The sequence below is a fragment of the Neovison vison genome, chromosome 12 (genome assembly GCF_020171115.1).
Source record: "Neovison vison isolate M4711 chromosome 12, ASM_NN_V1, whole genome shotgun sequence".
NCBI classification, from domain to species: Eukaryota; Metazoa; Chordata; class Mammalia; order Carnivora; family Mustelidae; genus Neogale; species Neogale vison.
The window spans coordinates 104063360-104089334 of record NC_058102.1 but is presented as its reverse complement, the minus strand read 5'-3'; the positions used below and the strand labels follow the sequence as shown (position 1 = coordinate 104089334).

Below are 25975 nucleotides of genomic sequence, written 5' to 3'. Positions count from 1 at the left end.
CCCCACTGCTCATGCTCTGTCTCTTCCTGTCTCAAATAAATAAATAAAACCTTAAAAAATAGATTAAATTAATAATTCATACCTTGCAGATTACTGTGTTAAATGAGACAAAGTGGAAGTCAGGTTTTAGTTAAGCTTTAGAAATGTACTCAGACTCCCTTAAAGAGGAAGATGTTTTATTATAAAAACAGAAACCACAAAGCATGTTATTATGGCAGCTGGAGGGACAAGGGACCAGGTAGTCTCTGCATTACACAATTGTGTCTGCTTCTGTCTGTGTGTTTACTGATTTCTTCCATTACCTTGCTTGTTCTTACTCCCTACTCTGTAAATCTGTTTTCAAGCTTAAATTATTTGTGGTTTCTGTCTCTTCATAGCTTCAGGCTATATGCTCCTTATTGCTCTGAACTTAGTTTCTCTTGATGCTTTTTCTCTTTAGCCTTCACATATAACTAACTAATTAATTTCCCTTTTCTAGTTCAAACTTCCAGGAGAATCTGTTGGACTGATTCATTCATTAAGGCATGCAGAATACTTATATGAACTATCTACTATGTGTAGACAGTGTTCTCCCATGATAATTTGGGCCTCCTTTTAGAACCTTCTGAATTATCCGTCCACCATCATTCAGAAATTGTCTGTTTCCTTGGAAGCTTGCTAGAGATGCTGAATTGGGTCTCTACTCCTGGTCTACTAAATCAGAATCATTTTAACTAAATCCCCAAGTGATTTGTACGAGTGTTCAAGTTGGAGGAGCACTGTCTTAAGCTTCTAGTTCTCAAAGCTGACAGTACATTGGAAAGAGATTGGAAAGAGCTGGGGACTAAAAAAAAAGAAAAGAAAAGAAAAAAGAAAACAAATTACTGATGTCTGGATCTCTCCTGCAGAGGTTCAGATTTAATTTTTCTGGGGTGTGGCCTGGCATTCAAAAAGTCCTAGATGGTTCCAGTATATGGGTAGGTTTGAGAATCCCTGAACCAGTCCTGTGTCTCCATGGACCCGCTGTGAACCTAGAGTACTTGGTTCATTTCTCTCTAAGCCAGATTCTTCCTATCTTAAGTGAGGATACCCTGTCCACCTCAGACTTGTTCTGAGGGCCAAACGTGATCACACGTGTGAAAGTGTTTTGAAATGTGTGCCTATAAATCCCACGAATCACTTCTCTAAACCCATGTTCGCATATATAATTGGGGGGAGATGCATGATCAAATAGGGGAATTTAAGTAAAAATAATGGAAACCAGTGTAAAGGTTAACAATATGAAGCTCTATCATCGTAAAGCTAGCACGAGTAAGCTTTGTTACCATTTCACTTACCAGTAATCAAGAGGTTAAGTAACTCTCAAGGCCACGAGCACTGTTAAAAAACATTATTCGCCAGGGGCACCTGGGTGGCTCAGTGGGTTAAACCGCTGCCTTCGGCTCAGGTCATGATCTCAGGGTCCTGGGATCGAGCCCCGCATCGGGCTCTCTGCTCGGCGGGGAGTCCGCTTCCTCCTCTCTCTCTGCCTGCCTCTCTGCCTGCTTGTCATCTCTCTCGGTCAAATAAATAAATAAATTAAAAAAAAAAAAACCATTATTCGCCAGATGCTCTTTTAAAAAGGGCGGGTGGGGGGCGGGGAAGACTTCACTTAAGTTGCTTAAGTCACTTAAGCAACTGGGGTTAAGGCTATTGCAAGGGGAGGAGAGACTGAATTCAACTCCAAATACAGCGGAGACCAGTGGAGGTCTACAGCCAGGGGCCGGGGTGAGGGAGGGCGCGGAGACTCCGAGGAAGTCGGTTAGACCAGGAGAGGGGGAAGAGGAACTTGAAACCAGGGACGGAGGAAGGGGAGCCCCTTTAAGTACCGCGGGTGGAGGAAGAGGAACTTGATCCCGTACGATGGGCGAGGGGATTCTCGGTTAATTAGTTCCGCAGGGGTCTTCGGTGAAACCGGGCTCAGCAGGCCGAAGACGAGGCCTAGTCTAGAAACGCGCTCAAAACAAATCTGAGCAAAGTTTGCAGCACGAGTGTGTCCGCCGAGGCGCGCGCGGGGACCCAAACGGGGCGGGTCCAAGTCCCCAGGCCTTGCTGGCCCCACACCCCCCGTGTTAGGGGCTAACAGTAAAACCTCCCAGGACCCAATGTGTCTGGCGCAGTGCAGCCCTGAGGTAGGACTACGAGCTGCGTTACAGCTTCAAACGAAATCAACCCCAAAAACGTGCGCTGAATCCCTCATCCCCCCACCGGAGCCTCCCGGATCCAAACTTGCCCGGGCAAGAATTGCCTCCACTGCGGACTCCAGGGCGGGTCCCGCACGCACCTGCCGCGCGCCAATCACAGGCCTGCGCGCAGGGGCGCAAGCGCTACGGCCCTGGGCGGGGCCTCATCGTTCACCAATTCCGCCGGCCTATGGGCCTCAAGTCCCCCTGATTGGCCCCGGGGGGATGACGTTAGTGGCCGCCTCGGCCTATGGCGGCGGAGCCAGCCGGCCGGCGGGGCTTGGCGGAAGTGGTGTGGGCGAGGTGTCCCGCAGTGCGGAGAAGCGGCGCGCCGGAGGGTGCTGGCCCCGCGAGCCGAGCTGCGGCCACTACTTTACGTCCCTCCGGGCGCCAGGAGGATGACGCGCTTCGCTCTGACCGTGGTCCGGCAGTGAGTATTGCAGGGTGCCGCCTCGCCTTCTGGTCAGTGAGTTCTGAACTGGGCGACCAGACCGTTGCCCCTCCCCCTTGCTGTCCCCTCGTGGGGCGGGCTTGGAGCCGGCTGTCTCGGAGGTGTCTTCGCCAGGGCCGTCTCCCGCGGACCCCCCTTCCCCGGAGCACCGCCGAGCGAGGGAGGCGGGTCCTAAGTAGCCCGAGTCCCGCACTGCCGGTGAGCGCACTGAGGTCCGGAGGCTCGCAGCCCCTCGGCGGAGTTAAAACTGAAGGAGGACAGCCCTGTCCCCGGACTTCCCTGGGCGCCGCTTTTTGCTCCGCGGCGGAGTCTGCGGAGTCTGCGGGACGGCTCGCCCAAGGCAGATGTGTTTGTGCCGGCCGCCTCCCGCTGTCCTCTCTCTGCCCGTCTGCTGTCCCGCCTCGCTCGCCCGGGCAGCCGCCGGCACAGATCCGAGATTTACTTCCTCCCCCCGGAGATGACATTGCTGGCAGAGGAAGGGGGCCTCCGCCCTAGTCTCAGCCGACCGCACCGCCCCGAACACATATTTTTATCGTAGCATTACGGGGTGTTGGGAAAGGCAGATATGTCTTTAAGTCTGTTATCTTTTTTCCTTCTGAACGCGGATTGGCCGAGTGTTGATGGGAGTGCAGCCCAGGGTGGTTGAGAGCACAGATTTTGCAAGCGAGATAGACGTAGGTTAGAATCCGGGCTCTGGCTAGGAGGAACCTTGTAACCAGGGCTTCCGTGAGTAGCCTCAATCTCCTGATGCATTCAGTGGGGTAATGACAATTATACCGACCTCACTGGGCTAGTGTAAGAACTCGAGGCAAAGGCGAAGTGTATAGCTCAACGGAGAGGAAGAAATCAGTATATCTCAAGAATTAGATAACTTCTAATTCTCTAACACATCTTTAATAAAAATGTAGTTAAACCTCCATATTTATGTGTAGTTTTATTATCAGACCAGCATTTTGTACACTGCATGCCAGTGTACTGGGCTATACAGATAAACAAGATACCACTTTTTACGTTCTGGAGCTCAGAAGAATACTAATAGGACTTAACCTGATCAAGCTGACTTTAACTGCTATCTTTTTTTTTTTTTTTTTTGGCCCTGTTCTTTCTTTATAGGAGGATAATCTTGGAAGTGAGCAGAATTTTCCCTTTAGGACTCACAGGATTTTGATGACTAAACCAGAAATCGAGTTTCTCTCTGTCTCTTCTTTCTCCACCCTTCCATTTTATAGATTGCTGTATGACCATTTTATGACCTACTTAACTCCATATAACTTATTGGTAGCAGAGCAGGAAATAGAGCCCTCCTTTTACAGTGTTACTGCACTTTTTGGATGCCTTAACTCAGGCAGCACCGTGCCTGACTTGTAAGTGAAGCTCAAAAGTTGTAGGAAATCTGGATTACACCGTCCCTTGAAAAGTAAGGTGCTGTCTAATTAGGTTCTTGTTGGGCAGTACTTACATGAATCTGGATTTTGTCTCTTCCTGTTCTTAAAAGGGCCTTGGTTTTAAAAATTGATTCCTTAAAGATATCCTATGAAGAATCAGAAGTGAGTCTTTATTTTTTTTTTTATTTTAGAAGTGAGTCTTTATAAATTACTGTGTGCCAGGCACCATTGTAATTAAGTTCCGACAACAATCCAGTGAGGTGAGAACTGCTCAGTTAGCAGGTGAGGGAACAGATGCTGAGGGTCTGTAACTTGTTACCTGGCTAGATGGGGGGCTGCGATTTGAACCAAAGGAGCATGACTGTGCAGCCCAGTCTCTCAACCACTGTCCTCTTCTGCCTCCTGTTTTATTGAGTTAAAACCCAGTATTTGTAGATTGCTGGAGGGGCACATGGGTAGCTCAGTGGGTTAAAGCCTCTGCCTTCGGCTCGGGTCATGATCCGGGGGGTCCTGGGATCGAGCCTCGCACCGGGCTCTCTGCTTAGTGGGGAGCCTGCTTCCCCATCTCTCTCTGCCTGCATCTCTGCTGGAATGTCACCAGCCATTTTCGTGGCTACTTTTTATTTCTGCTAATATAATTGGGAAAAGTGATATGAATAGTTTGCTTTGTTCTGTTTTATTTGTGGGAAAGTGGAATTAAAAGTTTTGAAATAATTGGTAAGGTTATGGTTAACTCTGTTTGGATCATTCCTCTTTTCCCTTCTGAGTCCTCCAAACTAAGAATTGAAGATTCTTTCAGGGAAAGAAACGATTTCAAACTTGGCTAATAATAGTCACCATAGTTAAATATGATGACTCTTATTGGAATCCAGAAGATTGGGAATAGCATAATATTGGGAATAGCACTAACCTTTTCCATGACCTGATTCTGTATAACTAAGATAGTCAAGTGCTTTGAAACTGATAGCATGATCAGTATTTTTTTTTTAAAGATTTTATTTATTTATTTGACAGAGAGAGATCACAAGTAGGCAGAGAGGCAGGCAGAGAGAGAGAGGAGGAAGCAGGCTCCCTGCTGAGCAGAGAGCCCGACGCGGGACTCGATCCCAGGACCCTGAGATCATGACCTGAGCCAAAGGCAGCGGCTTAACCCACTGAGCCACCCAGGCACCCCCATGATCAGTATTTTTTAAGAGATGGTTAATTTTATTGAACAATACCTTCAGATAATGCAAGAAGACTTTTGAAATGCAGTCTTTTTAAGTTCAACCAAATCCTTCATGAATGTTGTACTGTTACTACATATGTGTTTTTCTTCATTATACTTACGGGTATGTGTCATTTTTGTAATAGAATATCCAAGATTCCAAACTTGGAGTCTTTTAATATTATTTAACTGTAACCTCTTATGATCTTGTAGCACAGCATTGTTGAAAACCCCAAAATATGTAGGTTGGTATTTCTATCAGGTATTTCTATCACCTATACAACCCATTAAAACATTAAAATTAAAAACCCATTAAAATTTCCCTTGAAATATTATTTGTGTGTGTTTGCAATTAGTTGCCTACAAAGCCATCCCATTTCACTTCCATTTTTTTTTTATTTGCTTTTTTTTTTTTTTTTTAAGATTTTATTTATTTGTCAGAGAGAGAGAGAGAGAGGGGAAGCGTGCACAAGCAGGGGGAGAGGCAAGCAGAGGCAGAGGGAGAAGTAGGCTCTCTGCCAAGCAAGGAGCCTGATGTGGGGCTCCAACCCAGGATGCTGGGATCATGACCTGAGCCAAAGGCAGCCACTCAACTGACTGAGCCACCCAGGAGTCCCTTCACTTCCATTTTTAGCTAGCTCTTAAAACTTAAAAAATTTTTTTACAAACTAAATTAAATTTACTTTTTTAAAAAATACTTTATTTATTTATTTGACAGACAGAGATCACAAGCAGGCAGAGCAGCAGGCAGAGACAGAGGGGAAAGCAGGCTTCCCGCTGAGCAGAGAGCCTGATGTAGGACTCGATCCCAGGACCCTGGGATCATGACCTGAGCCTAAGGCAGAGGCTTTAACCCACTGAGCCACTCAGGCACCCCAATTAAATTTACTTTTATTGACTTAAAGATGATTAGTAAAGTTATTGATAGCAAAACTGTTTCTTTTCTTTTTTTTTTTTTTTAAATAAACATATAATGTATTTTTATCCCCAGGGGTACAGGTCTGTGAATCGCCAGGTTTACACACTTCACAGCACTCACCATAGCACATACCCTCCCCAGTGTCCATAACCCCACCACCCTCCCTTTTTTTTTTTTTTTTCCTTTAACGCTACCTCTATTGGCAGTTACTTTTTGTTGAATGCCAATAATTGTTCTGGTCGTTAATAAAGCAAGTATAGTAAATGCTAGGTCACCTGTAAACTTTTATAAACATCTTTGTGATTGTTTTGTTACTGTGGTATTTGTTTTCTGAAAATACAATTGATCAGTTGGGAGACCGTTTACAACTAGGACTACCTTCTTTATAAACAAAAACATATCATGAGTTGGGTATGTTACATTTTTTCCCCACAACCTATCTAATGAGAGTCTCTGTCTTATTAACTCTTGAAATCTTCCATATTTTCGAATGAATTATTTGATAGAGAGGAATTAGGATAAAGCTTTATTCATGATTAAATATCAGGTGAGGCTTTGCATTTCCGTGTATGCTAAAGCATACTATTTTGAAAACATGCCCCCAATTCTATTAATTTCTTGTGATTTATCTCCGTCTTGTGGCAAACAGTAGTTTTTTTATTGAATTTGAATTCTTTACAGGGATATGATTGGGAAATTAAGTTTTAGAAATGACTGCTATAGAAATCGCATAGCCTATAAATCAGAGCTAACAAAATACAATACCTTTCGAAGTGAAGAACAGTGTAATAACCTACAAAAGGAATGATGCATATTTGGAGGGCCTATAAATGGCTGGTCATAAGACTCAACTTCTTGGCATAAGCATTAGGATTCTTGCAGAGTCGGGTGTTCTGCTTTGGAAATGGATCACACCGCACATTTTGAAAATGAGTAGTGTTATTCCTGACTCCTTCAAAATATATCCCTCTGACCTTTCGGCTTCCTCTACTTTCTCTACCGCTATCACAAGCCAAACTTTGGTTAAGGGAAGTAGATTAATAGTAAAACTATTTTAGCCACCTACGTTTCTTTCCTACTCCCAAAACAAACTTTTAAACATTTGCCTTAAGGATTTATATAAACCTCTTGATAAAGCTGATAAAAGCTGTAAAACTAAATATTTATGAAAGTTTGGGGGAAAAATTCTATTTCTAGGTTTCCCACTCTGTAATATTTATAAAGGGATTTCAAGGCAAAAAATGCCCAGCAGAATGCCAGCAATTGTTAATAATATAATAATGTTGGCAGCAGTATCTATTGACTTATAGCTAAATAAAATCCTTCATTATATCATTGCTAGTTTTTTCTCCCTTTGTCAAAAATAGTTAGATGGTGTGGCAGTACCATTAGAAAACTGTCAGAGTACTGGTATTCCATTGTTTTATAGTATAACATTTTGATAACAGAATCTTTTATATTGGGGCTCCTGGGTGGCTCAGTGGGTTAAAGCCTCTGCCTTCAGTTCAGGTCATGATCCCAGGGTCCTGGGATCAAGTCCTGAATCGGGCTCTCTGCCCCGCGGGGAGCCTGCTTTCTCCTCTCTCTCTCTCTGCCTGTCTCTCTGCCTACTTGTATGTCGAATAAATTAAAAAATCTTAAAAAAAAAAAAAGAGAGAGAGAGAGAATCTTTTATGTTATTCTGCATCTTACCAAATCAGCTATTGAGTTTAAACTAAAATTGTGAGCTATCTTTTTAGCAAGCATACAAGAAGTTCTGATCTGTTGAATTTGTATTTGTAACAGCCTGCACTGGCAAAATTATTACATTTCTGGTGCCTGGGTGGCTCAGTTGTTAAGCATCTACCTTCGGCCCAGGTCACGATCCCAGGGTCCTGGGATCGAGCCCTGCATCAGGCTCATTGGAGGGAAGCCTGCTTCTCCCTCTCCCACACCCTCTGCTTGTGATTCCTCTCTCTCTGTCTCTCTCTCTCTCTGTCAAATAAATAAAATCTTTAAAAAAATATTAAATTTCTCCTCATCCTTGATTTTAAATTTATAAATTGAGCAGGAGAGCATAAAGTAGGCAATAAAGTAGGCAGAAGCTTTTGAGGTTCCTGTATAGAAGTAAACATGATATAGGGAAGGTTCTTTGAATTTTGCTGGAGATTGAATTGGCTACAAAGCTAATGTCTAAAGACGACATTACTTGTATTTAACAGCAGTTCTTTTATTCTTGATCTCAGCAAGATTATGAGGCTGACACGAACTGCAACCAATGTTTGGGAACTATTTTCTGTATTAGAAATGACAATTTCTAATCCTCACCCTGGATGCTTTATCATCTGAATGGTAGAGATTAATGTCCTTTTTCACATCTATTTTGTATGATTCTGAATAAATTTTAGAGTATAAGACATTAATATTAACTACAACAATGATAATAATGGCAAATCAGTGCTAAGTAGTTCTGAGAAAATGAATTTATTTGTTATACATCTTTTTAAAAGGATGTTATTTATGTGAGAGAGAGAGATAGCAAGAGAGAGCATGAACAGGGGTGGGGGAGAAGGAGAAGCAAGCTCCCCGCTGAGCAGGGAGCCCAACATGGGGCTCTATCCCAGGGCCTGGAGATCATGACCTAAATCCAAGGCAGACGCTTAACCAACTGAGGCACCCAGGCACCCCTGTCATATATTTTTTTAAAGCTACATCCACATATTTTGAAATCAAAACAATTTTCCCTGGTCTTAACCTCTTCTCCTCTCATCCCTTCAATGATCGTATTTATTAGTTTCTTATGTATCCTTCCAGTGTTTTCTTTGTTTTATTTTGTGCAGGTCCAAATGTTTATTCTTATTTCCCACCTTTCTAAAAAGGTAACATTTTTAAATATTATCCTGCACCTTGATTTTTCCCTTTATTATATTTTGGAGATTTTTCCATGTCTTTACATAAATCACTCTCTTTCTAGGGGACACAGTTACATAGTATTCCACTGTGTAGCTACACCACTGTTTATTTGTTAATGCGATCAGTTCCCTGTTAATGGACGTTTAGGTTATTTAGCATCTTTTGCTATTAGAAAGAATATCGTGACTGGTAATTGTTTTAAATATGGGTGAATGCAGATATTCCCAGTGATGGGGTTGCTGGATCAAAGGACAAACAGATTTGTTACTTGGGTAGGTACTTCCATGGCCTTCCGTAGGCACAGTGCATACACTGAGGTTCTGTTATTTCCCAGGGTTTTCTCCAGGTAATGGGCATGTTAGGGTGAGGCAACCTCTGGCTGTGCCTTTAAGGAGCTGGAGCCAGATAGACACACAACTGAAAAAGTGAATTAGCATACAGGTGGTAACTTATAATAGTGGTGCTGGGTAAAATGGAAGTGTAACATTGTGGGTGTTAAATGGGAGGTAGGTGGGGAAATGCGCTGGGAAGGAAAGACTCCCACAGAGAGCTGGCTCTCTGTGTTGGGTCTTGAAGAACGAGAACGTATTGGCCAGGTCTAGCAGTCTGTTTTAATAAGCCCTCCAGGGGATTTTTTTTTTTTTTTTAAAGATTTTATTTATTTATTTGAGAGAGAGAGACAGTGAGAGAGAGCATGAGCGAGGAGAAGGTCAGAGAACGAAGCAGACTCCCCATGGAGCTGGGAGCCTGATGTGGGACTCGATCCCAGGACGCTGGGATCATGACCTGAGCCGAAGGCAGTCGTCCAACCAACTGCGCCACCCAGGCGTCCCAGCCCTCCAGGGGATTTTGATAACACCCTCCAGTTTGAGAACCACTGCTGTAAGCAGAGGTTGGCCAACAACTATTTCTGTAAACAAGGGACAGGGTTCCAGGTTGAGGCCTGGGTTTGTGATTCTGACTCTCAGGTCTGATGGCGGTCCTCTCTAGATCTAGGTAAATCAATCCCATGTGAGGGCTTTTGTTTTGTTTTTTTAACTAGTGCTTTATTTAAAACAGAGCAAGGGGGATGAGCCTTCACAGTAATCAGGGAAATACAAATTCGGATCAAACTGAGATAAACTGTTCTAGTGCCAGATTCGCATAAATGGGAAACTCTGACCTTGCTAAATGTTGGAGAGGATGTGGAACACTGCTGGGGCATGTAAATTGCTATGACCACTGCAGTAACATCTAATAAAGCCGAATGTTTGCATACTCTGTGGCTCAGCAAGTCTAGTGCTAGGCCTCTAACACTAGGTGTGGGTTAGCAAACTTTTATTTAAAGGGTAGGATGTAGTTTAGGCTTTATAAGCCATGCACTCTCAATTCCACCAGTATAGTGTGAAAGAAGTCATAAACAACATATGAACACATGTGTGACCGAATTCCCACAAAACTGCTTATAAAAAGAGTCATTTGTCATTCCTCGAGTGTTTCTCGAACATGAATGTGCATCAGAATCACCAGGTGGGTTTATTAAAGCACAGATTAACTGGACCCCAACCCCTGAGTTTCTGATTCAGGGGTCTGAGGTGGGGCTGAGAATTTGCATTTCCAAAGCCCTCCCGCAGTGTCAGTAATGCTGATCCAGAGGCCACACTTTGAGAACGCTGCCCTAGAGAATTTGAGGCACTCTCTACAAGGATATTCATAGCAGCTTAGCTCTAAACTGGAAACAATATAGATATCAAGAATAGAACATATAAATACATTGTGGTAAACTCTTAAGCACGTTATACAATCTTGAGAAGGTAAGTAGCCACCCTCAGCAACACTGATGCATCTCGCAAACAATGTGAAAGAACAGAAACAACATAGAAGCAATTCATTATAAGGTTCAAGGAGGGGGAACTAATCTGTGCTATACATGGGTGGGAAAGCCATGGAGAAAGGCGAAGCCAGTGGGCATCCAGTGTCCACGTTGTGGATCCACTGGGGGTGGGAGGACATTGTGATCAGAAAAAGACAAGGTCTAGGAGGCTGGCAGTGATCTGTTACCTTGGCTGGGGTCACCTGAATGTTGGCTTTATGGTATGTTATTTGTTTCTATGGTTTATTTCACAATTTTTACAAGATTTAAAATGCACTAAGTTGACTCTTTGATTTCTGGGTAGCTCTGTCCAACCAAGAACGACCTATAAACAGAACTATTGAGGGCTTACTAAAAGCTGAGTGGAGTTGAAACCCTTTATCCGCAATACAGTTTGCCTGGCCTGTATTCATTCAGTTACCCAAAGAGTCCTATTTAAAGATTTATGTATTTTTAGAGAGAGACAGAGCGTGCACACAGGTGAGGAGGGCAGTGAGGGGCAGAGGGAGAGAGAGGATCTCAAACAGACACCCTACTCCCCGCCCGAGTGCACCCCTAGCGTGGGCTCGATCCCACAGCCCTGAGACACTTCACTGACAGGGCCACCCAGGTGCCCCAAGAGTCCTGTTTCAATAGGGCTATTGTTGTCCCCATTTTACAGACGAAGAACAGAAGCACCCAAGCCTAACCGAGCTACTTAGAGCCAAAGCAGTTTTGTTCCTTAGCCGGCTATGTGGCGGTGAAGTTTACTTTAAAGGGTTTTCACCTCTCATTGACACAGAATCATATAAATAGTGGGCATTTGATACCAAATGAGGAAACGACTTGATCTGAAGAAACCCATTCACTATTTTTACCTTCCATTTCCAGTTCAGTGTCCAGTGTCCATGCAGAGCAAACCAGCTCCTTTCTCCCAGTCTACCACCCGTCCTTCGTGTCTCCATTTCCACGGCCTGGTGCTCTCCTTAGCACATAGAAAGGCCTCAAAGAATTTTCCACTCAGTTCTTCATAGCTTTTCATGTATTTGATTGTTTTTGTTGTAGGACTACCCTGCTGTCTCTGGTCTGGTCCAGGTAGCACATCCCCCTCCACTTTCTTACCCCTCCAGCTTCAAATGATGGTTATTTTGTGATAAAGTTCCCAGTCTGTTCTCTCTTCTGGTAACCTCAGGATTGAATTGGTTTGGCTTTTAAATTTTTCAAACCGCAGTCCCCAAACCTCAGTTTTTCAGCGTGGTCTGCAAGATAGTTGTCAGCATTATGAGAAAGAACAGCTTGAGATCTAGGAACTAGGAGAAGCCAGGACATCTGAAGGCCTGTGGACTTCTTTCCTACTGAATTCAGGTTCCCTGGCTCTTGCTTATTCAGCCTGGCAACAGACGGACTCACAGTTTCCTTGTGCTTGTAAAAAGAATTTTAGTCAATGTATTTATTTTCACAAGATTATTTAATAAAAATTACATATGTATTTTAGTAGAATTTTCTTCTTATAGTTTACTTATGATTAGATTCATGATCTAAACATTTTAATTTGTGACAGTATGAAATTCTTGGCTCATCAACTAAATACATTAGACAATTGCAAATAGCAGTTTAGAACACGTGTTTACAGGTTAGATTATAAAGTATGCTACAGGGGCACCTGGGTGGCTCAGTAGATTAAGCCTCTGCCTTTGGCTCAGGTCATGATTTCAGGGTCCTGGGATAGAGCCCTGAATCAGGCTCTTCTCAACAGGGAGCCTGCTTCCCCCTCTCTCTCTGCCTTCCTCTCTGCCTACTTGTGATCTCTCTCTCTCTCTCTCTCTCTGTCAAATAAATAAATAAAATCTAAAAAAAAAAGTATGCTACGGAGTTCATATGCTACCTTTGTGAATATCATTACATTGATGGTTTGCATCATTTCGTTGATTTTTTTTTCTCATTTCAAAAATAATCTAATTTGGTAACAAAAGTTTCTCCCCCCTCTCTATTTTAGTGGTGAAACAAGATTAAACAAGGAGAAAATAATTCAAGGTTAGTATACTCTTAGCTTTTTCCTTTAGTGTTAATGTGATGTTTGAGTTAATCAGATTGGGTGGGGGAGGGTAGACTGGGGGCAGCTCTGTATTGTGAACAGCTTTAGAGAAAGTGTCATAAGCATGGAAATATGATCAGAGCAGATGGTCGCCAAGAGGAATAAGTCTCTTAAGTGAACTGAATGTAAAGAACAGGATTCCATGTTGTTTGTAGGTAGCTTCAAGTGCCCAGTCAGCTGATTCAGGAGTTATGTTGAGTCTAGTGATCTTAAAATATAACTGCTGTAACTTAAAATGATTTCATATTTGGAAACATGAAGGTTGCTGGCTGGTGTTAATGGTATTTTTCAGCTAAGATAGTTATATTATTTTTAGTAATAACAAAGAAGAGGTTTTAAAAAGAGAATTCCTATTCTCACGTGGGATTCTTACTTTATTCTGAACAGATTCTTCCTCCCTTGTTCTGCTAATTTGGGTTCAGACCTTTTAATCTCCCTATGATCCAGCAAGGCTAGCTTTTAAAGAATATCTTGGGTAAACTCTCAGCCAGACAGGCTATTTCTGTGCTGTGATTATAAACGCGTTTATTTTTAATTTTTTTGCTTAGGGACATCTGGAGTTTGCAGAACCTGATTTTCATACCCAGGGTGCCCCACTCCCTCTTCTGAAAACTAGTCTGATAATTAAATGAACCTTTGTTTTCCAGTGACATGTACCCCACCCAAATTAGCCTCTGTACTTCCTGTGCCTCATCACCCTGTCTTTTAGTACTGCTCACCTGTCTCTTTTCATTAGACATCGACAGTGGAGCAGCAATACAAATTTTTGTGGTCTCACCCGGTTTTGCTATTTGTTTTGTGTACATTCCCTACCTCTGTCAGTTAGATGTTTATTAGTTCTTTAAGTTAAAACATACGCCATTTTTATTGCGTAACTACAGTGTTGATATGTAGTCATTTCATAGGTATTCAGCACCAGGTGTCTTAAATTCCCACTATGATTTCTTCAGTGATCCATGAATTATTTAGAACTGTTTTTTACATTTCTGGATGACTGAACTTTTTGTTTCTGCTCTTCATCTTATATGATTGGCTTCCAATTACATTTTGTATTCTGACAAGATGGCTTATTTGATGATCCACTTTGAAATCTGTTAATATGCTCAGTGTTTATGCATCTACCATTGTGTGCTTGAGAACAAGCTATGTTTTCTGATTATTGGGTTTGGAGTTATAGGTCAAATAATCAACCTCTGTTTTGTTGTTCAGATCTTCTATGTTTTGCTAATTTTATAAATTTACTGATTTGCCTGCATGACCAAAATACCAGTTTATGGATGAGATGTGGGATTTGCCATGGGGATGGCCAGCTTATAGTTTAGTACCTGACATTCTGTCAATTTGTGCTTTATGTGTTCTGCTCTGATACAGTTGAGTATATTTTATTAGGCACATACACAAACTTAAACATTGTTCTGTCTTCCCAGTGAATTGGGTCATTGAATATTTATAATATCCTCCCAATCCTAAGACTTTCATCATAAAGTCTCGCATTTCTGAGTATAATATAGCTTCTCCGGCTGTTTTGGGCTTGGAATTTGCCTAGTATATGTTTTTCTCTTGCTTTCCTTTCAACCTTTCTGGGTGCTGATGTCTTAAGTGTCACCTCATAAATACTATGGAGCTGATTTTGGTTCTGTCCCCCCACCCTTTTCCTACCGGCTTCGAATGATAAACCATTTCCATTCTTTCAGTGGTTACCTTTAAATTTTTACCATTCATATCTAATGAAGTATAGTATCAATTATCTCCTTTCCTCCCAAAATACAAGGAACTTACATGACTGTTGCTTAGTTTCTTAGTCCTATCCTTTTAAAACCATAGATCATAAGCATTATTATTTGCTTTGTTATGTAGACAGTGTTTGTTTACATTTACAAATATATTCACTGGTTTCTCTCCTCCTCATTTCTTTTCCATCTCAGACCTTCATTCCTGAAGTGTCTTCTTTGAAAGGTCCCCTAGGCAGTTAGTTGCTAGTAAAGATAGTTTTAATTGTTTTTATTCCAAACAATTCTATTTCTATTCTATTCAACCTTCTTTAGCCTAGACAATTTAGACTGACAGTTCTTTTAGCATTTGGAAGATACTGTTGTGCTGTTTCTTTGGCTTCCATTGCTCCTGTTAAGAAGTCTTCTCTCAGCCAAATCTTATTCCATGGTAGGCAATCAGTCTTTCTCTGCATCTACTTTTAAAATCTTTTGTTTGATTTTAGGATTCTAAAGTTTCCTTTAATATATCTAGGATGGATTTTTTTTTTCTTTTAATTTATCCTGCTTGGTGTTTTCTTTATCTGTAGATTCATGTTTTCCATCATTTCTGGAAAATTCTCAGCCATTATCTCTTCATATTTTCTCTCTTCCATTTTCTTTCTTTCTGGAGTTCCAGTCAGATGTATGTTAGGCAATATCATTCTGTCATTCATGTCTCTAATAGAAGTGAGATGTGTTTCATCTCCTTTATGCTGCATATGGGCTAATACCTCAGCCCTGTCTTTGAGTTCATTAAACCTTTCTGTGACTGAATCTCCCTTTATTCCCCGAGGGATTATTTCCCTCCTCAGCAATTCATAATATTTTTCATTATTAAAAGATCCATCTGGTTCTTTTATTTATTTATTTATTTATTTTAAAAAGATTTTATTTATTTATTTGAGAGAGAGACAGTGAGAGAGAGCATGAGCGAGGAGAAGGTCAGAGAGCGAAGCAGACTCCCCATGGAGCTGGGAGCCCGATGTGGGACTCGATCCCGGGACTCCAGGATCACGCCCTGAGCCGAAGGCAGTCGTCCAACCAACTGAGCTACCCAGGCGTCCCCATCTGGTTCTTTTAGAAAGCTCCCTGGTTATTTATTTATATTTTTTAAAGATTTTATTTGTTTATTTGACAGAGATCACAAGTAGACAGAGAGGCAGGCAGAGAGAGAGAAAGGGAAGCAGGCTCCCCGCTGAGCAGAGCGCCTGATGCGGGACTCGATCCCAGGACCCTGAGATCATGACCCGAGCCAGAGGCAGCGGCTCAACCCACTGAGCCACCCAGGCGCCCCTCCCTGGTTATTTTGATGGTTTCTTGTTAATTGGTAGTTTTTGGGATTCCATCCTTATGTTTTATTTATAGTTTGGAGTCTGTATCTGCTGGTTTCAATGACTGAAGTATTAATGATTCTGAATCTGCTTTTTGTTGTTTCTGCTGACTTTCATGCATGATGGATTATTTTCTTATATGTTAAGTTAATGACTGAACTATTATTTGCTACTAGTAGAAAACTTGTTAGCCTTTATTCAGTCAGATTTGCTCTGAAGCGAATTTGCATTGGATTTTTAATATATACTACTGACCTGAAACTATACTAGCTTCCTTGGAGGATCTCTGGCTTCCAGGAATGCTGAGTTCAGTCCTCCCCACCTTGCTGTGCCACGCAGTAGTCTCCCTCCCCCAGCTGCTCCCTTGCTTGTGCTGATATCCTGACAACTCCATATTTTCAATGTTAGTATTCAGATTTCAACTTAGGGTATTTTGGTTGCTTTGCATTTCCTCTTAGAGATTTTCCTTAGACCCTGTGAGCAGCAAACACATACATACACAAACACAACCATTTAGTTCTTTTGCAATAGAAGGACCCTTTAGCCCTTCTCCTGAAAAGGAAGGTTCCAAAGTTGTTGTTGTTGTTGTTGTTGTTGTTGTTGTTAAGGAAAAGGAAGGAAGGAGGAAGGGAGCAAGAGTGAGGGGCAATAATACAATATTGAGCATTTGGGCAGTGGAGGTAAAGAAGGGAAACTATGGGTGGCTCAGTGGGTTGGGCCGCTGCCTTCGGCTCCGGTCGTGGTCTTGGGGTCCTGGGATCGAGCCCCGCATCGGGCTCTCGGGAGCCTGCTTCCTCCTCTCTCTCTGCCTGCCTCTCTGCCTGCTTGTGATCTCTGTCTGTCAAATAAAAAAATAAAATCTTAAAAAAAAAAAAAAAAGAAGGAAACTATTTAGGTGAGGATCTTGCCTTTCAAATGCAGCACCTGGTTTGAGAACATAAGATCAGAGCCAGCATTAATAAAATACAGCTAATGAGGGGATGGACAGACACGAGAGAGGGGAGCTGGAGACAAATGAATATTCTCATCATCATCTGATTACCATTAGGCAGACATTCTTTTGGGAAACATTTGAATACTTGAGCCTTTATAGGATTATAGCTTAATTTTACTTCCTTTTTTTGGTTCTCTGAAAAATTATATAGAAGGGTACCCAAGGAAATCTTTTAATAAAATGTAGATACATTCTATTTATATTTTCTTACATGTGATTTATTTGCATCGGTTATATTTACATTTGAGAGTTCTTATTCCTTCTCTGACTACCATAGGACAAGGAGTAGATGAGCCTCTTTCAGAAACTGGATTTAAACAAGCAGCTGCTGCTGGCATATTTCTTAATAATGTGAAGTTTACTCATGTTTTCTCCAGTGACCTCATGAGGACGAAGCAGGTAAGTTTAAAGTCAAGGTTAAGACTGATGAGTCAAGAGTCTCAACAGTTATAACCTTAAAAACTGCTTCCAGAATCTGTAGGAAATTCAGTCACACGCAGATGCCATCCCCAGTCCTCTCCTTCCCCGCCAACAGAACTTCTTTCTTTTCATTTTACTTTTGTACTTTATTTTATTTTGGTAATCTTTAAATTAAAGTAGCTTGGGGAAAATGTCTAACAAAGTATGTTTACAAAGACAAAGAAGGTTTATGAGATAGAGCAAGCAGAAACACCAGACAGGAGAATTTAACCCACAAAGACATCAAATATTGGAATCCAGACACAGTTAAAAAAGAAAACAACTATGTTACTGTAAAGAAATAAAAGACATGTTTGAAATATCTTTAGGGAACAGATTAGTAGAGTTTACTATATAAATGACCCCAGAGAATTAAAAAGGAACCAAATATATTTCTAAAGACTCCATGGAGGGAATAATTCCCCGTGAGGGAATAACAGGCTTGGAGTATAGTCTGCCTGCATATAAGCCACTAGTGAAACAGAACAAAATTTGTGAAATAGCTGTTTATAGACATTGGACTTCAGACAGTGTGGGCCTGTGATCCCCAAATGAAGTGAAACAAATGAGGTGAGCCTTGGATTGTCCTGGTCTTCCACCTGATGCAACTTTTTTATGCTGGTAGGAGAAGCCAGATAGAGCCAGTGGCCTCAGTGAGTTGAGAAGACAGCACTTGGGATTTGGAGAGATTAAATAACTAAAGATTGTGGGTCAGAGTGTTGGAAGAGGGAGCTACACAGAGAAAGAACTCTAAAAATATGGATAGAGAACCCCTAAAATCCTTAGTGGACTAGAGTCTGCATGTGCATAGGTGAAATTGCATGAGGCCAGATGTAAAACAACTATGGGAGAGAACAGTTGCTGGGGAGCCAGAAGCCAGACAATGTCAAGAACTCCCACAGGTTGGGAATCATTTGAGTTGCTATCAGCCAGAGTGGAGAGATTTTGTTAAATATATCAAACATGCAGTGGAAACTTCAGAAAAATCACACCTTAATAGTGAGGCTGATTTGTGCTCAGAGGAACACAATGAGGAAAGAAATAAAAGATATAGAAAGAACCAAATCACACCTTAACAGTGAGGCTGATCTGTGCTCAGAGGAACATAATAAGGAAAGAAATAAAGATACAAAAGAACCAAATTCATCTTCGTGAGATCAAAATACAATATTCTGAAATGAAAATTTGACAGGAGGGAATTACTAGCAGGTTAGACACTGTTAAAGAAGAGGTCAGTGAACATGAAGTCATAGAAATTTGAAATAGAGAAACAACATCCCCAAATTAAGAAACGACTAAAAATGGAAAAATGGGGACACCTGGGTGGCTCAGTTGTTAAGTGTCTAACTCGTGATTTGGGTTCAGGTCATGATCCATGGGTTGTGGGATCAGTCCCATGATTGAGAAGGGAGTCTGCTTGAGATTCTCTCTGTCTGCCCTTTCCCCCCACTTGTGTGCACTCATGCATGCACTCTTTCTCTCTCTCTCTCTCTCTCTCCCCCACCTCTCTCTCTTCTCCTGCTTCAAATAAATAAATCTTTAAAGAAAAAAATGAAGATCCTCAATTGAGGGACCTGAAGTAGACCCACACCTATATGGTCAGGATGTTTTGTTGTTATGGGTTTTTTCTATCTTTCTTTCTTTCTTTTTTTTTTTTTAATTGGTTTGGGGTTTCTTGGTCAGTGGATCTTTTTTAGTCCTCTCCTTATTATTTTTGAAGGAGTCTGGCTAAAGGTTTATCAGTTTTATTGATCTTTTCAAAGAATCAGCTCTTGGTTTCATTGGTCTGTTTTATTCTTCTTTTAGTTTCTACTTCATTTATTTCTGCTGTTTATTATAATTTCCTTCCTTCTGCTGGTTTTAGGTTTTGTTCTTTTTCGAGCCCCGTTAGGTGTAAGTTAGGTTGTTTATTTGAGATTTTTCTTGCTTCTTGAGGTAGGCCTGTGTTTCTATAAACTTCCCTCTTAGGATAGATTTTGCTGCAGCCCAAAGGAAAATCTTGGGAAAAATCGTCCACCCTTGTGTTTTCATTTTAATTTGTCTCCATGTATGTTTTGGTTTCCTCTTTAATTTCTTGGTTGACTCACTCATTATTTAGTAGCGTGTCTTTTAAACATGTGAAAGAGCATGTATTTGTGCTCTTTCCAGATTTTTTCTTGTGGTTGATTTCTAGTTTCATACTGTTGTGGTTAGAAAAGATACATGGTGGGACTTTGGTCTTTCTGAATTTGTTGAGACTTGTTTTGTGCCCTAATAATGTGCTCTGTTCTGGAGAGTGTTCCATGTACACTTGAAAAGGATGTGTAGTCTGCTGTTTTAGGATAAAATGCTGTGAATATATCTGTCTGTTAAATCCAGTTGGTCCAGTGTGTCATTTAAAGCCACTGTTTCCTTGTTGATTTTGTTTAGATGCTCTGTTGATGTAAGTGGGATGTTAAAGTTCCCAACCATTATTGTATTCCTATCAATTACTGCCTTTGTGTTTGTTATTTATTCATTTATGTATTTGTATGCTCCCTGTTGGATGCATAAATATTTACAATAGTTTTATCTTCTTGTTGGGTTGTTCTGTTTATTATTATATAGTATTTTTCTTTGTCTCTTATTACAGTCTTTGTTTCAGTCTATTTTGTCCAATATCAGTCTTGCCCTCTAGCTTTCTTTTGACACCCATTTGTATGATAAATATTTCTCCATCCCCTCACTTTCAATCTGCATGTCTCTTTACATCTGAAATGAGTCTCTTGTGGGCAGCTTATAGATAGGTTTTTTTTTTTTTTTTTTAAATCCATTCCGTCACCCTATTTCTTTTGATTGGAACGTTTAGTCTATTCACATTCAAAGTAATTATTGACAGGTAAATATTGAATCTATCTTGATGAAGTCCCAGTAATCCATTTTGTGTGTTCTTCATTTCTGATTGGTTCTTTCTTTGTGTTAAATGCCTCACTGATGTCCTCCACTTTTTTCTCAACTCCAGTGAGTATCCAGTGAGCGTTACTTCAAATTCTCCATCGGCTGTGTCACTTATCTCCATTTCACTTGGGTCTCTTGCTGTGATTTTGTCCTTTTCTTTCATTTGGGGCATATCCCTGTCCCCTCACTTTGTGTAACCCAGTGTGTCTATTTTTGTGTATTAGGAAAGTCAGATACGTCTGCTGCTGTTGAAAGTCATGGCCTTATGACGAAGAGGTCCTCTAGCATCCTGCAGTGCAATGTCCCCTCTTCATCAGCACCTGGAGCTTCAGGGGTGTCTCCTATATGCTGTTGGCACCCTGCTGTCATGGCCGAGCCGCTTTTGCCTTCAGACCAGTCATGCGCAGTGACTCTCTTTGCCTGTTGTGGGCAGGATTGGTCCCTGTGTTGTTAGTGGGCCAGTTTGGTGGGGCCACCTTGGGCTTGAGTTGAGTCAGACCAGGCATTTGCCAGAGCTGTGGTAGCACCAGACTGCAGGGTGATCCCCCCCCTCCCTCACCTTGTTGTTCTCCAAGAAGCTTTCATTGGTGGGCCTGGCCTGCTGGCAGACCCGTTATCTGCCTTCAGTCTACTGCTGGGGCCACAGTCTGATATGTGTCCAGGGCAGGAGTCATTTTGGAGTGGCGCTGGCCACTGCCTGGGCTCCTTACACACTGCCAGACCCATGGCACCACCCTGGTTGGGCTGGGCCAACATCATATTGAAGGCCGTGGATCCCCAAGGTGCTGGGGGGTGGGGTGGCAAGTTAGCAAGTTGGTAGTGAACGCCTGCCTCGCTGGGTCCCACGGAGGCCATGTGTGAATGCCTTGGGGCCCTGGGCAGGAGATGGCGCATGTCAGCCCCAATTTGTTCCTGGGGAGTCTCCTTGTGACTGCTGCTGCTCTGGACTTGCTCTGAGATTAGTAAAAAACTCTCTCTCTGGTATGCTGCAGGCATTTTCCAGATTGCGGCTTCTGTGCTCTGTCTTGCTGGGCAGTTTGTTGTGCTGTCTCTTTCAGGGCTTGGGCTCAGCTTGCTCTTGCTCTCAGGGCTCTCCCAGAGCCAATCCTCTTGGTTTTTTAAATTCCAGGTTTTAAGCCAGGCAGTTTATAAGAACTCACAAAATTTGGACCCTCTGGTTTTCAAAGCCAAATGTTATGAGGGATTTACCTTCCCCACATGTGCTTCCCGTGCCTCATGATGTGAGGGTCTATTTCTCTTCCTTCTCCAGGCCTTTTGCTCCCTCCCTCCAGTGGGTGGCCCTGTGGGTCTGCTTCGTTCCCCATCACGTCTCTATCCTTCCTACGGTCCTCAGTGTGGCCTCTTCTCTACCTTCAGTTGTGGAATTTGTTCTGCCAGTCTTTGGGTCATTTTCTGGGTTACTTACACTGATGTGAATGTTACCTAGTTGTATCCATGGGAGAAGGTGAACTTAGGTTCCTCCTACTCCACCATTTTCCCTGGAAGTCAGAATCTTTTTTATCAGTTGGGTTTCGACAAGAGTCCTAAGGTAATTCAGCACGTGAAAGATATTCTTTTCAATAAAATGTCCTGAAACAATGGGCTATCCATATGGAAAAACATGAACTTTGGCCTTTACCTCCTATAACACAAAAATTAACATAGTTGATCTCAGCACAAATCTGAAAGCTGAATCTGTATATCTTCTATAAGAAAACAGAAAAAAATCTTTATAAGGGTTTCTTAGTACAAAGCATAAATAAGGTGCAGTTGGGAGAAAATTATAAATGTGTATATTATATATATAACGTGTGTATATAGCTGACAAATTATCTAGGTTTATTTTTTATTTTTATTTATTTATTTAATTATTTTTAAAATTAACATATAATGTATTAATAGCCCCAGGGGTACTGGTCTATGAATCGCCAGGTTTACACACTCCACAGCACTCACCATAGCACACACTTTCCCCAATGTCCATAACCCCACTACCTTCTCCCTAGGTTAACTTTTTAATCTAAATTTTATCTAATTTTTTTTTCAACTCCGTAATTAGACAAACACTAACTTTCAAATGGAGTTGAATTTGACCAGGCACTTTTTAAAAGAAGAGACAATATGGACGGTCAGTGAGTAGATGAAAAGATGCCAGGTAGAATTGATCTTAACGGGAATACAAATTGAAACCACAGTAAGATGCTATTACACGAACATTTGAAACTGCCTAAAATAAAAAAGATAAAAGAATGTGGAACAACTAGAATTTCTACATTGCTACTGAGAATGTAAAATGAACAACTACTTTAGAAACCAGTGCAAGTTTAACATATATTAATCATATGATCCAGCAATTTTGGTCCTAAGAATTTATCCAGGAGAAATAGCATATGTTTACAGAAAGACTTGTATGTAACTTTTGAACACCCTTGTTTGTAATAAGCAAAGAATCGGATCGCCTGTGCTCAACAGTAGGTGAACGGATAAATGAACTGTGATACCTTCACATGGTGAACTACAGATCAGCAGGAGCGTGGAAGAGTCTCAAAGACACGTTGAACAAAAAAAGCCAGGCACAGAAGAGTACATATTGGAGGATTCCATTTATGGGAGACTCTAGAAAAGACAAATCTAATCTTCAGTTATGTAAAGCAGATCTGTGACTGCCAGGAGCCAGGAGTGGGAGGGATCGACTGGGACAAACACGAAGGAATCTTTTAGGGTGATGGAATTCTTCCATATCTTGATTTTGGTGGTATTTAGATAGGTGTATACATTTTTTAAAACTCAGTGAATTGTACATTCAAAAAGGTGTATTTTTTTGTTGTAAATTGTACCTCAATAAAATTGATTTTAAAATACAGAACAAGTAAATAAACCAAAAATGAAAACATCAGTGGATGTACTGAATTATAGATTAAACATGGCTGAAATAGTCGCTAGCTCATACGTAAATGCAAGATGGTAACTGAAATGTAGCACAATGTAAGAAACAGATTAAAATATAAGAGCTTAAAGGAAATCAAGTAATGATGAAGTCTGGTGTTTTTTAGAAGGAGATATTAAAATGGGAAAGGGGTCAAAGAAGTCACAGTTGATAATTTTCCAGAACTGTTGGTTCTAGTGAGTGTGAAAAATCCCACTCAAGATAAATAAAAAGAAACCCATATCTATGCTTACAATAACAAAATTGCAAAGCTCCAGAGGATAAGAAGGACAAACACCATCCACTAATGGCCAGTATTAGACTCTCAACAGATTTGTTAGTATTAGTAATTAGTCTTTATTTTTTTTTTAAAGATTTTATTTATTTATTTGACAGAGAGAAATCACAAGTAGGCAGAGAGGCAGGCAGAGAGAGAGAGGGGGAAGCAGGCTCCCCGCTGAACAGAGAGCCCGATGTGGGACTCGATCCCAGGACTCTGAGATCATGACCTGAGCCGAAGGCAGCGGCTTAACCCACTGAGCCACCCAGGCGCCCCAATTAGTCTTTATTTTTAACGTACTGAGTGATAATAAAGACTAACTTAGAGTTTTATGCCCAGCAAAACATTTTCTCAAGTATAGGTGATATGAAGACATTTTGGACAAACAGGCTATAAAGAAACTTTGAAAGGATAATTGAAGAAGGAAAATAGTGCCAGAATGGAGGTCTGAGTTTCAGAAAAGATTGGTGAGCAAAGACATTGGTAAAGGTAAAGGTAAAGATGAACAAATATTGATAATAGAGAACCATAACGATGACAATGTTTAGTTTGTGGGGAGGAGATTAAAAAGGCAGATAGTGGACTTAAATTATTTCTACAGTTTTGCAAATACCGTGTCTTGCTGATCAAAAGTAACCAGGCACACCAGGAGAGAAAGGAATGTGAACAAAAATGAGACAAAAGACAACAGAAGAGCTGTAAGAGTTCTTTGATAACTGGTTACCAGACCTGGACTTTAAAGTAACCGTTGAATGCATAGATTAAAAAATGGCATTGAGAATTTCAGCAGACAACTGGAAATGATGTAGAAGAACAAAGTGTGAATTCTAGAACAGAAAATATAACTGAAATTAAGACTTGGTAGATGGGTTTAACAGTAATTTAGGCACACCTGAATGGAGAATTAATGAACTGGAACCTTTTCTGTAAAAGGCCATATAGTACATATTTTAAGTTTTATGGGCTGTATGCTCTCTGTCACAGTCGTTCACCTCCGCTGTTGTACTGTGAGAGCATCCGCAAACGATACGTAAGCAGTTGTGTTCTAATAGCTCTTTGTTCACAACAACAAGCCACTGTCTGGATTTGGGCTATGGTTTGCTGACCTCTGAACTAGAAGATAGTGCAGAAGGAAATATCCAAATTGGTGTGAAGAGACAAAGGGTGAGCAGTACAGAAGAGAGGCAACTTTCACAAAGGAAAATTATTTCTGGTTTTTTTTTTTTTTTTTTAAGATTTTATTTATTTGAGAGACAGAGTGAGGGAGAGAGCACAAGCAGGGGAAGTGGCAGAGGGAGAAGCAGACTTCCCACTGAGTGGGGAGCCTGACTCAACTCAATCCCAGGACTCTGGGATCATGACCTAAGCCAAAGGCAGATGCTTAATGAACTGAGCCACCCAGGCACCCCTCTAGGTTTTGTTTTGTTGTTTTTAAAGATTTTATTTATTTATTGACAGAGAGATCACAAGTAGGCAGAGAAGCAGGGAGAGAGAGAGAGGGGGAAGCAGGCTCCCCGCTGAGCAGAGAGCCCGACTCGGGGCTCGATCCCAGGACCCTGGGACCATGACCTGAGCGGAAGGCAGAGACTTTAACCCACTGAGCCACCCCGGTGCCCCCAGGTTGTTGTTGTTGTTTTTACTATGATGTATTTTGACATTTTGGCCAGAATGACTATTTTTATGAGAAAAGAAACAGTTGTTTTTCCGCTTTCAGACTGTGCATGGGATTTTGGAGAAGAGCAACGTTTGCAAAGATTTGACAGTAAAGTATGATTCAAGACTTCGAGAAAGAGTAAGTAGCTTAATTACATATTTTTCTTCACTATGAGTTATCAGTAAATCACCTCAGTTTATCTGATGCATTCTTTTATTTTTTTTTTAAGATTTTATTTATTGACTTGACAGAAAGAGAGACAACGAGAAAGGGAACACAAGAAGGGGGAGTGGGAGAGGGAGGAACAGGCTTCCCGCTGAGCAGGGAGCCTGATGCAGGACTCGATTCCAAGACCCTGAGATCATGACCTGAGCCAAAGGCAGATGTTTAATGACTGAGCCACCCAGGAGCCCCTATGTGATACATTCATTTTTGTTTTTGTTTTTTTTTAAAGATTTTATTTATTTATTAGAGAGAGAGCATGAGAGGAGAGAGGGTCAGAGGGAGAAACAGACTCCCTGTCAAACAGGGAGCCTGATGCGGGTCTTGATCCTGGGACTCCAAGATATGACCTGAGCCGAAGGCAGTTGCTTAACCAACTGAGCCACCCAGGCGCCCTATCTGATGCCTTCTTGTGAGGGATGTGGAACCAGCTAACACATGTTAAGAACCTGCTGTGTGAC

The 25975-nt window shown here is 41.5% G+C and overlaps 1 protein-coding gene across 2 annotated transcripts in view; it reads left to right on the top strand.

The window, feature by feature from the left end:
• Positions 1 to 2504: 2504 nt before the first annotated feature.
• Positions 2505 to 25975, top strand: part of TIGAR (TP53 induced glycolysis regulatory phosphatase) — a 30482-nt gene continuing 7011 nt past the window's right edge. For both annotated transcript variants that reach the window (XM_044227114.1, XM_044227115.1), the window contains exons 1-4: positions 2505 to 2631; positions 12883 to 12920; positions 17335 to 17456; positions 25353 to 25430. In XM_044227114.1, the coding sequence (XP_044083049.1) occupies positions 2600 to 2631; positions 12883 to 12920; positions 17335 to 17456; positions 25353 to 25430 (270 nt within the window). In that variant the 5' untranslated portion in view covers positions 2505 to 2599. The remainder of the gene's footprint in view (positions 2632 to 12882; positions 12921 to 17334; positions 17457 to 25352; positions 25431 to 25975) is intronic.